At 37.3% G+C, this 12,477-nt stretch overlaps 1 protein-coding gene across 1 annotated transcript; it reads right to left on the bottom strand.

The window, feature by feature from the left end:
- Positions 1-10,996: 10,996 nt before the first annotated feature.
- Positions 10,997-12,199, bottom strand: LOC131033466 (uncharacterized mitochondrial protein AtMg00860-like). Its single transcript, XM_057964709.2, has 2 exons — positions 12,087-12,199; positions 10,997-11,561 (listed from the first exon to the last, which is right to left on the bottom strand). Exons 1-2 carry the CDS (start codon positions 12,197-12,199, stop codon positions 10,997-10,999), a joined length of 678 nt encoding a protein of 225 aa, XP_057820692.2.
- Between the last annotated feature and the right edge of the window lie 278 nt (positions 12,200-12,477).

Genomic DNA, 12,477 nt, shown 5'->3' with positions numbered 1-12,477 from the left:
AAAGCTGCAATATGTTGTTCACAATAGGCCAGATATTGCACATGCAGTAGGTATAGTTGCAAGATTCTCTGCAGATCCCAAGGAAACACAAATGACAACAATCAAGAGAATTTTTCAGATACTTGAAAGGCACTGAAGATTATGGCTTAGTATATCAGAAAGGAAATGTTTTTGATTTAAAAGTTTATACTAATGCTAATTGGGTAGGCAACATTGATGTTATGAAAAGAACAAGTAGAGGAACTTTCTTTTTAGGAGAAAGACTAGTAAGTTGGCTTAGCAAGAAACAAGGATGTGTTTCACAGTCAACAATAGAAGCTAAATATGTTGTTGCAACATTGAATTGTACCAATATAGCATGGATCAAACAACTCTTGGAAGGCATAAATGAGCAAGTTACCGAGCCAGTAACTATATTCTGTGACAATACTAGTGCCATAAACATTTCAAAGAATCCTGTTATGCACTCTAAGACAAAGCACATCTCTACCAAGTATCATTATCTTAGAGAAGAAGTTCAAGAGAAGAAAGTGGTGTTGGAGTATGTTAGCACAAAGGAACAAATAGTTGATATCTTCACCAAGCCACTACCAAGGGACACTTTTGAGTATCTTAGAAGTCAATTAGGGGTCCTACCCCTATCTTCCATTCACTGATCGAGTTCGGTGAAAGCATCAATTCGATGACTCTACAAAATATCTTTTAGGAGTTGATGCTGATTTACACACTTTAGGAGGTTTTCTAAAGGTGTGTAGGAAATAATAACAGGGAATAGGAATTGAAGACATAATGCTCTGATCGAGACTAAGTTGACACATAACAACAAGGAATTCACTTCTCAACAAAAGAAATTATGTTTTAGTTTTCTTTTTGGCATTGTTGTCAAAGGGGGAGAAGACTAAAGACAAGGGGAGAGCATTTCAGAATGTCACAACAATCTGAATCATCTAGGTCAAATCAATTGGTTTTTCCATCAATGCCAAAGGGGGAGATTGTTGGCATTATAACAGACAAAGGGAGATTGTTGGCATTCCAATTACAATGAGAGATTGTTGGCATTTCAATTAGGATATTGAGAAGGTTGTTGATGATTATGGATATAACTAATTAAGGATGTTTACTGTCTTAATAAGAAATTGATTTTCTAATTCAGTATGATGTTGCCATATCTTAAGAAGTATGATTTGGTGAGTATAAAGATGTCAGTAAAAGACACAGAAAGAATGTGATGAATAAGGGGAGGAATAAGTTATTCAATGGGAAACTATTACTGAGTTAGACAATGATGAGATCATGATGTTTAGATTGTTTTGATATCCTACATATGTTGTTGATTGTAAGGTTAATACTATACTATGTTACCAAGCAAAGAACCTAGTCGGTAAACCCTAAGGTTATCGCTATTGGTTAATGAAGGCAGAATGTCTATCGAGTGAAGTTTAGTATTTACTGAGTTGCAACTGAGTAATAATAGAATGCATTGAATGAATAAAAGCATTATTTAATGAAGGAAGCTGATGAGCTAGTTATGATTAAATGATTGTTACAATGTGTATAAAGGTTGTTAAGGATCTATGGCAATGAAAGATCGGCAGGAAGATCTAGAGCTCAGATTGAACTACAATACCCTAGCACAAGTTTCAAGAAATGTATGCAAGTTTCAAGGCGGGGTAAAACATTTTCAGATCGAAAGATACATTGAACTTGATCAAGTTTGAAGATTTGATGGCTATGATTGATCATGGGATATGTGATCAAGGAGATTAAGCAGTTGGCAAATTATTTATAAATAAGGAACTGTTGATAAACAATGTATGCGGGCAAATGTAAGCATAGGGATGCTACATAGTGATTATCGAGCACAAAAGCTTGAAGACCTATTTGAATAACAGAGTATAGAGCCCAGTAGATGGACAAGATAAGTCCTATGACTAGATTGTATTGAGCAAATAAGAATTTGCTTTAGCATTTTAGATGTGAAGTTGCAGATAGATTTGTATTACTGTTATTTTGTAAAGTGATAGAAAATCTCTTAACCAGGTGGACTTAACAGTCTTATTTGTAAAACCCTCTAGCAAGGTGACATTCTAATTGAGTGTTTGAAATCATTTAACAAGGTGAAGATCCTAACAGATCTGAGGGAAATCCCTTAACCTTAACTGGGTCACATCTAGCAATGTGTTTGTAATCTTTAACATGATTTGCTTTTAATCGAGCATACTCTAGAAGAGTGTATTTCTTAGTGGGTCTGAAATCCCACAGTGGGTTTTCCCTATTTGGGTTTCCATGTTAAATCTGGTGTTATATGTTTTGTGATCTTATCTATTTATGAGTTTGCATGCTTTACAGTTTTTCTGATAAGGTTACCGAGGTTGAATCTGTTGATTTTATGGAAGATTAAGTTTATATGATTCAGGCCCCCCCTCTCATCTTATTAGCTTGACATCTATACTAAACATTTAGTATCGAAACCATCAGAATATTGAAGCTAAAATCTCAAAAGTATGTCCTTATTCAGGGTGATCTATATTGGTGAAATAAGGATGGGGCATTGTTGATGTGTTTAGACAAATCCCAAGCTAAAAGGATGTTAACTGAAATGCATGATGGAGTATGTGGAGGTCATTATTCTGCCAAGACCACAGCTAGTAAGATAGTCCAAGCTAGATCCTATTGGCCTACTTTGTTCAAAGAAACCTATGAACATGTTCGGAGATGTGACCCATGCCAAAAAAATTCTTCCAAATTGAAGTATGAGGGAGATTTTCCCCTCAACCCAGTTACAGTGGAAGCCCCTTTTGTCCAATGGGGTATTGATTTTATTGGGGAAATAGTTGAGAAATTAGGAAGAGGTCATAGGTGGATCATAGTGGCCACTGATTACTTCACTAAGTAGATTGAGGCTATACCTACTAGAAGAGCCACTAATAAAGTTGTTATTGATTTCCTAATGGATAATGTTATAACTAGATTTGGTGTTCTTGTAAAATTGGTAATGGATATTGCCATGAGTTTTAGATCAAAGGAGTTCACTGAGTTTTGCACCAGTCATGGAATAATTGTGTCTTATTCTTCACCATATCACCCTGAAGGTAATGGACAAGCAGAATCCAGCAATAAGAGCCTACTGAATATTATTAAGAAAATCCTTGAGGAGAACAAAAGGTCTTGGGACCAGAAATTGAAGTTGGCCCTGTGGGTAGACAAAGTTATTGTCAAGAAAGTGATTGGCATGTCACCATTTGAATTGGTTTATGGCAAGCAATCTAGGGTGCCAATCAACAATCTTCTTCCTATGTATAGGTTCCTGCAAGTCGAGGATATGGAGTTATCAGAACCTATGGAAGACATAATGATTCAAATGGTGGAGGTGGAGGAAATCAGAACTTTGGCCCATAAAAGGAATTTGAAGATTCAATTGCAATCCAAGTATTTGTTTGATAAGAGAACCACCGTAATGAAGTTTCAAATTGGAGACATAGTTCTTCAATGGAATGTAAGAGGGCGGGATAAAGGAAAACCCAAGAAATTTGAGTCACTATGGGTGGGCCCTTCTGTTGTTTGTGATCTGAATGGAAAAGATTCATATTTTTTGTAGACAATGAATGGTGAGGTACAGGAATTTTCAGTGCATGGACAATTCCTAAAACATTACTTCTCTTAAGTCCATGCACAGTAGATCTTAGTTTGTATATATTTAGGCTTGATTCTTTTTGTTGTTTGTGTGTTTGTCTTGGTCTGTTCTCCAGAGTTTTCTATATTCTTGTGATTGATCTTGCGATCAACCATCCCCAATCAGAGCTATTGTTATCACTATTTTGAACCTTGGGTAATTTTGTTCCATAATCGGCTAAAATCTGCAAAACTAGGCTTAGCATTATTTCTTTCTTTTGAGTCATGGGTCTGAAGGTTTAGGGTTTTTGATTTTTTAACCCTTTCCTATGTTTTGAAAGCCCTTGCATTCTATTTTTGTGTTACCTTTTTCCACTTAACCGGAAGGGTAGGTCCATCATGAAAGGGTCCCCCCTTTACAACTTTCCTTAGGTGGGTCTCTATTAATTTTTAATTATTTGCGCCCTTTTCCTAAGTTTTGAGTTCTTTGATGGGTCCCATAAAAAATCATGCAGGTTTGAAGTTGATCTAATGGTGTGCATGGATTCGCAGCCTAAAGTAGCTTGAGGTTTACCTTTCGCAAAGTAGTGAAAAGGTGGCGGGATTGGGTAATGTGGTCACAAAAAAGCTAACAGACAATCACCTTTTGGAAGATCTAATAGTTCATGTTGATTTGTGAAGAAAAGATGTCGGGTTGTATGCTTCGTGAAATGGCGAAAAGCTGGCGGGCCCCAGAAAGTAAACAGACCCTGCGGTTAAAGACCAATCAACTTAAGGCTGATCGGGTGGTTTACATGAATTCATGAAGGAAAGATGTGCAACGTTTACCTTTCATGAAGTGGCAAAAAGGTAATTGGCCCAACTTAAGGGTGACATGGTAGGTAAAGAGGGTGCATCTCAAAGTAGATATGATGGTCTGCGTTGTTTCGCTAGGCGAAGTAACATGAAGTTTAGCTTTCATGAAACAACAAAATGGGCTGGTAGGTACATGGCTGGTGATATGGCAACACAGTTGGATGTTCAGTTAAGGCAAAAGGGAGACTCGTCAGGTAAACACATGGCTCCTAAGGATGGTGTAGGGCCCTCTTTGATTAAGCGGCAATGGTGTTGAAACCCATGGTAAAATAGAACACGTGGTAGTACAGATGTGGAGCCCGATGGAATTCTTGAGCAAATAAAGGACTGACACGTAAGAATTATCTACTAGTGCTAAATAAGGCAGATGGATTCAGTGTGGAGGGCCCACTTCAAAGGAACAAAGGTGTTAAAGGTTGCACATTTTGAAAGGGATCCAACAATGGGTGTTGTTTCACAGCCCAAAGATGCAGGGTCTTCAAACTTCACGAAGCAGCAAAAACCATTAGTGGTAGTAACTTCCATGCGATTAGTGAAAATATAAGCGGTCACTGTGTAGAGTAAAGAATGAGAAAACGGTGGAAGATCTAGTGGCAGCCACCATTTCACGTGGAAGAGATGCATAAGATTTATGCTCCGCGAAATAGCGAAAGGAAGGTAGGGCCCGATTTTAAGTAGCTTGACCTAGGTAAGGTAAAAGATGTGCGGGTTTATTAGGATCCAAAGGACAGTGTTGCTTCACAATGAAAAGATGCGAGGATTTAAAGCTTCACAAAGCAGCGAAAGGTGAAACACTTAGAGAATGTTATGATTCATTGGAGCCATTTTTTGAATTCGGCTATGAATTCAATTCTGAGTTGATTGTCAAAGTATGTGGTTTTAAATGCTTCAATCCATTGCTCTGTTGCTGTATTAAGCTTCACATCAATTGGACGTTGGCATCATTTTGAAGAGTTCTGCAAAGGAGTCGATGCACAGAGCAAATTTCTTCAAACAACTAGTGAGTTTTTGCATATTGCTTGACTATTACTACTTGAATTTGGATCATTGCATGTTTGTTTTCTCAAAGGTTAGTCAAAATTTTAATTGATATAACTGTGATTCTGAGATGGCACCAAGAAGGTATTTCATAGGGAAAATGAATTATAAGGATAGAAACATATGTGATGATTTCTTGGAACAACTGACCATGTCCAGAAATGCCCCAGCCAAAATTAAAGAATTGGTACCCAAAGCCCCCCGTCTAAGAATTGGAGATGGTTTGTATGAAAAAGGCAACTAGTTGAGAGATCCATAGATAGGGATATCAGGTCCAGGTCTTTTCAAAGTAGGATTCAATCAAACACATGCCCTTGCCCCAATGAATAGTATATGGGAATTAGATGTAGGAAAGCTCATAGTCCCTAGGGTTTTCATGGATGTAGATTTGTTAACCTAGATTGCACACAATTATGACCTCTTGGCTACGTGTATCAGGAATTTGAATGGAAGAGAATTAATTGAGATCAATGATGATGAATTTAGGAAGGTGTTTAAGCTCAGTGAGGTATCAAATTACTTAGAGCATATCAATTTTGAAATATTAGCCCAGGTTTACCATGTGCAGAGAGATCACCTCAGGAGTCGCCCTTTGAAGGAGTTTTTTTGTCAAAATAGAAGGGCTAACTATTGTAGGCCCTAGTACCATGGAACCTTTCTCTCTAAATTCATTTACTCTAAGGGCTAAAGGCATGTATTGGTCACTATGTCAGATCTTTGGGGAAGATGCTGAAACAACTATGCCAACCCATTATATGCTAATGATAGCACAAATTCTGAACCCCTCTCTGGCAATAACATTTGATTATGCACCTTATATCACTAATGCAATCCATGCAGGACTGATAGGGATACAAAGTGGTAAGGTAGACGGACCATTTGGATGGTACTCCCTTCCCATGCATATGTTTTTATTTAAAGGTGTTGATTACTTTGCTAGTGAAATGGATCTAGTTAAGGAAAAGGATGGTGAAGAGATGCCTCTATAATTGTGGAGCACCATTTTGTCTTGGCATAGAGAGGATGCCAACTACCTAAAGTTTGATAGATGCTTTGCATTTAAGATTAGGATTCTCTTATGCTCAGAGAACCCTAGGATCCCCAAAGCTCTTTTGGAATTCCTTAGGCATAAGGAATTTGTTGAAGGTGTCAAGATTGTGCACAACTGGGGTGACATATACTTATACCCTGTTTCTATAGTTTTTCAGAGTTTATGGTTTCAGAGGCGCTCCATATTTGTTTCCCTATGAAGTCCCATTGACGATAGGAATTGCAGAGGTCCTAAGGCAAATTGGGAGTGTGCAAGAGGCAGAGCTAACACATAGGGGAAAAGGAACCATTTTCCCAACCGTCACCATGGCCCATTAATTTGTAATCACCAAGGGTGGTTGGGAACACTTTGATGACTTCTTCCAACCATATAGGTTGTCTACTAAAGTATCAAGGTTTGCTGACCCTGATGATTTTTTTAACAATATTTTCAGGAAGAGAGCAGTATGTAAAGGTAGGCCACACCAATTTCATTTCACTAAGGATCTGATTAGAAATGAATTCAATTTGGATGAGCAGGAATTGAGGAAAAAAAAGTGGGTGGCATACAGAAGGGCCCTTGATTTTATTCATCAGTTTGATAGTAGTTATGACCCTCTGTCTAACTTTAATCCCTTTGAGGAAAAGATTAAATTCTTAGTTCTTTATTTTGAAGACATAATGCAAACTCTGAAAGAAAAGAGGGAAGCTATAACATGAGATAATCCTGACAAGGCTAAGTTAGTTCTAGCTAAGCCTTCCTTTGCTAAGGCCATCCCTCCGGGTAATTATCTAATGCATATGAAGTCAAAATTAAGTGTGTTGATGCCAGTAATAGGTGAGCCTTCTACTTCAAGAGGGAAGAGAGCAATTGAAGATGTCATTGACATCCAAGACTCCCCTAAGAGGAAAAGGGTGGGGAAAGAAGTGAAAACAAGTAAGTCTTTGTACTCTCCATCTCAACCCCGTATCCATATAGGAGATGAACGAGCAGTAGCAGAACAATTATTGGAGTTAGGGAGTCTAAGAGAGATTTCTTATACATATGAGGAAACATAAGAGGGAATGCCAGAAGAGCCACGGAGTGCTGAGATGAACTTTACTATGGATGAGTTCAAAGGTAAAGAGTTAGACCCCGTTGTCAAGCAAGCCTGTGAGGAGTTCTTGGCTGATAGCAATTTTGTGATGATAGGGGCCTTCTTGTAATATGTTTGGAAGCAAAACATAGAGCACTTCAAGGCAAGGTGTGAAAAGCAGAAGAGTGAGAAACCTCATAAAGATGCAACTTCAGTAGAGGAGGAGGTAAAACAAGAAATGATGATAGAATTGAAAGTCATCACTCCTGAAGAAGGAAGAGAAATGGTGTCTAAGGTTGGTGTTCTAATCCTCCCTGAATGGGATATAGTAGATGCCTTGGTACTTGAAGTAGTCAGAAAAGAATCCAAGCTTATGGAAGGAGTGACATTTAGCAAGAATAATGCTGCTTTGGTCATGTGGTCCTTAAAGAGGGATGAGATTAGAAGAAGGATACCTCTGAATCTAATTTCCTTGGAGGTATTATTTTTAAAAGAGTCCAGGACGTAGGAGTGGTAGAAGCTTCTAGCACAGTTCTAGAAAATGCAAAGTTCAGTGTGGCAGTGGCAGAGAAAGAAGCAAAGGAGAGAGCTAATCTCCAAGTGAAACTAGAAACAATTCTAAAGGCTTTTAATGAATCCAAAAAGAAGGTAGCCAACAGGGATAGTATTATTGCTATACTACAGAGTCAATTGGCAGGACAACACCAAGGAGGTGAATCCTCTACTTTGATGATTGCATCTTCTCCAGCAAGACCTCCAGCCACCAGTCCTATTGTTGAATTTCCCCCTTCTCCCATGACATCTGGTTTTCAACCAGCTGACACCATTCAACATGAATTGGAAAAGTTAAAACAGGCTCAAGCCCTGTTTGCAAATAAATATGAAGAAAAGGTAAAGCCACAATTTTGAGTTTTGTTGATACAGTAGAAGCCCCCATTGTGCACACTAACATGATTAATATTTTGGATATTTGAGTGAGTTTAATGAAGACAAGGCTGCTTTAGAGCCAATTTTAGAGAAATGGATGCCTAGGGAAGTGGATTTAGAACTTATGTGTGCATCTTATGATGAGGGAAGCTCTGATGCCATTATTAAATCTACAATTGAGTTGGTAAAAAGCATGACCAGGCTATCAGAAGGAAGAGCTGGTGTAGAAAGAAAAGCTAAATTGTACAAGAAGGAATATACTGAGCATAAATTTGAATTGTTTCCTGGGGCTTTTGTTAGTTTAGATTAGTTGAAGGACAAACAAGTATGGCTTGATGAGTTAGGAGATAACCTGTCACTAAGGGTGAATAAAATCATCAATATAGATGACACATCTTTGTTTGTCAAGATAGTTGAGGAAATAGAGAAGATGAAATCACATTACAGTTTCTTGGAATCAGAGGTTAAGAAAGTGAGAAATTCTTGGAAAAGGTTGGTTAAGTTGAAAGAAAAAATTGTTAGATTCTCATGGCCTACTGATGACGTGTTCCAAGAGTGGACCAAAAAGTATGTGGTGCAAGAAGAGGAAGTCCCAGAATAGTTAGAGGTTTCTGCAGTGGAGCAACAAACTGAAGAGGCTGCTAGGCTTGAAAGTGACTTGTAGCTTCTTTTTGAAAGAAATTGTGGTTGTAACAAACTATTCTTAGGAATGTCCGAAGCTTGTATGCATCTATAATGTTATAAATGGATAGTAGGACTGAAGAAAAATTATCAGAAGAATTTTGTAAAGAAGCTCTGGCAAAATGTATTTAGGTTTTTTTCTGATGTTTTCTAGAGATCATTCTGAGTTATGTAAAATTTGATGGAGGATATTAATATACAAATCAGAGCATTTGAGTCTTGATTCATGTTGTCTTCTTGTTTGTGTGATTGGTTACCATTTTGATTAAATGATCTAGGGTTGTTTAATTAAATAAGTTGCCAAACAATTTTGTGAAAATGTTTTGGGTTGTTCTCTCGAGGAGGGAAATTAAATGCACTTAAATCTTTCTCACTGGTGATCAGTAACTTTGCTTGAATTTGATTGTTGGTGAGAGTTTATATATGTAAAGAATATATAGATTTAGTTAAGCAAAATGTAATGAAATGTATGTAAGTTTCTTATGTTAGTTCTTGTTCAATTCTAAATGACTTTGAGGCCCGGATAAGGCACTGGTATAACTTGTTGCAGTTTATGACCTTCTTATTGATCAATAAAAAATGAACACAAGTCTTACTTTTATGTTCAATTATGTTCAAAAAGATAGGGTTTGCAGAGGTTGGCACTGGTTTTCTCTATAAGTTTTTAATTGCAGATGTGAACGAATAATCACAAAGGGTATACCTTCCCAAGTTAAGTGGAAGCTTAAAGTGTAGAAGGTTTTTGTATAAACCTTGTTATATGTTGTCTTTTGTTTCTATTTCTTGTTGTTTCTCTCCATAAGCACATTAAGGCTGGAGAATTCTTGTAGAGGATAAGGAAATCAGAATTTAAGACTAACACCTATGTTTGCCCATCAATTTGAGGGTGATAGGCACTACTAAACTACAATTTAGTCCCCATCTTCTTCCATAAAGTTTGCCAAAAATGACTTAAGAACTTTGTATCTCTGTTAGAGAAAATGGTTTTTGGCACACCATGCAACCTAACAACTTCTGAAAAAAATAATTTGGCCACTCGTATTGCATCACTAGTTTTCTTACAAGCAATAAAATGAACCATTTTACTGAATCTATCAACAACCATAAAAATAGAATCATTACCTCATTGTGTATTTGGCAATCCCAAAACAAAGTCCATGCTCAAATCTGTCCATGGTTCTAGAGGTATGGGAAGTGGCATGTATAACCCTGTATTCTGTGAGTGTCCTTTAGCAACTTGACAGATCCTACACCTTTCCACATATCTGGTTACATCTTGTTTCATCTTTGGTCAGTAGTATTTATCTTTGATTAAGGATATTGTCTTATCCTTGCAAAAATCCCCAACCAAACCACTGCTATGAAATTCCCTAATGATATTCTCCCTCATGGAACCAACTAGAATGCATAATTGTTTCCCTTTGAAGAGATAGCCATCTTGCATAAAGTATTCACCTTGACTATCAGACATATGTCCAACTATTGGGTTCTTCAACTATTCCACAATCTCCCATAAGTTATTGTCACTCATACAAATCTTTGATTGCATCAAAACCAACTATCTCATTCTCCATTATTATTAGAAGTACAACGTGTCTGCTTAATGCATCTGCAACTTGGTTTTTCTTTCCTAATTTGTGTTTCGAAACAAATGTATAGCCTTGTAAGAATGAAACCCATTTCACATGTCTACTACATAACTTCTTTTGTGTGTTCAGATATTTTAATGCGATGTGATCTATGAACAAGACAAACTGCTTTGGCACTAAATAATGCATCTAATGTCGCAAGGCTTGGACAAGTGCATAAAACTCTAAATCATATGTGGAATAGTTCTTCCTTGCCTCATTCAACTTTTCACTAAAAAAGGTGATTAGTTTACCTGCTTGGCTAAGAACAACTCCAATACCTACATGTGAGGCATCACAATCAACCTCAAACACTTTTTTGAAGTCTGGTAATGCTAATATGGGATCTTCAGTTACCTTCTTCTTTAGAAACTTAAAACTTTCTTCAGCCTCATTGGTCCACATGAATTCCTTTCCTTTGGTACAATCTATTATGGGTGCAACAATAGTACTAAAATTTTGAATAAACTTTCGATAAAATGTGGCCAGACCATGAAAACTTCTTACCTCTATTATGCTCTTAGGAATAGGCCATTCCAGAATTTCTCTAACCTTCTCTGAATGAATCTTGATACCTTCTGTAGAAACAATAAATCCTAAGAATACCAGACTCTCTTTCATAAAACTACACTTTTTCAGGTTTGCATAAAGTTTCTCTTTCCTCAACACATCCAATATGATCCGCAAATGTTGCAAGTGCTCCTCTTTGCTCTTACTAAAAATTAAAATGTCATCAAAATAAACTACAACCAACTTACCAATGTAAGGTCAAAGCATTGTATTCATCAGTCGCATGAAGGTACTGGGTGCATTAGACAACCCAAATGGCATCACCATCCACTCATATAATCCATCTCTAGTCTTGAAAGTAGTCTTCCATTCATCCCCTTCTCGGATCTGAATTTGGTGATACCCACTTCTCAAATCAATTTTACTAAAATATTGGGCCCCTGCAAGAACATCCATCATGTCATCCAAGTGAGGTATAGGGAGCTGATATTTGATGGTAATTCTATTGATTTCACTGCTATCTGTGCACATCCTCCATGTACCATCTTTCTTTGGTGTTAATAATGCTGGTACAACACATGGACTCATGTTTTCTCACACAACACCTTTCTTCATAAGCCCCATCACCTAGTTGTTGAGTTATGCATGTTATGTAGGGCTCATCCTATATGTTGCCTGATTAGGTAAAGATGCTCCTAGAATTAGATCAAGATGATGTTGAATATCTCACTTTGGTGGAAGACCATCAGGTAGCTCATCAGGTATAACATCACTATATTCTTTTAGTACCTTTGCTACTTCAACAGGTATTGGTATCCCTCCTCCTTCCTCCTTTTGTACCATTAATGTATAACAAAATCTTGTCACCTTCATCTCCTTAACAAGCTCTCTTTTAGACAACATATTATTAGCTTCCCCTACATCCTTAAGGGGTAATAAGATGGCTTTCGATCCCTCCTTCCAAAATGTATATGTATTCCTTTCCCCATCATGCATGACCTTTCTGTCATATTGCCAAGGCCTCCCCAATAATACATGACATGCATCCATTGGGATGACATCACACCAGACCTCATCTTCGTAAGTTTTTCCTATAGAAAACTTGATCAGGCACCTCTTAT

The sequence above is a fragment of the Cryptomeria japonica genome, chromosome 3, assembly GCF_030272615.1.
Source record: "Cryptomeria japonica chromosome 3, Sugi_1.0, whole genome shotgun sequence".
Taxonomy (NCBI): Eukaryota; Viridiplantae; Streptophyta; class Pinopsida; order Cupressales; family Cupressaceae; genus Cryptomeria; species Cryptomeria japonica.
The sequence above is the reverse complement of the archived record's forward strand: the minus strand, read 5'-3'. Positions and strand labels throughout refer to the sequence as shown.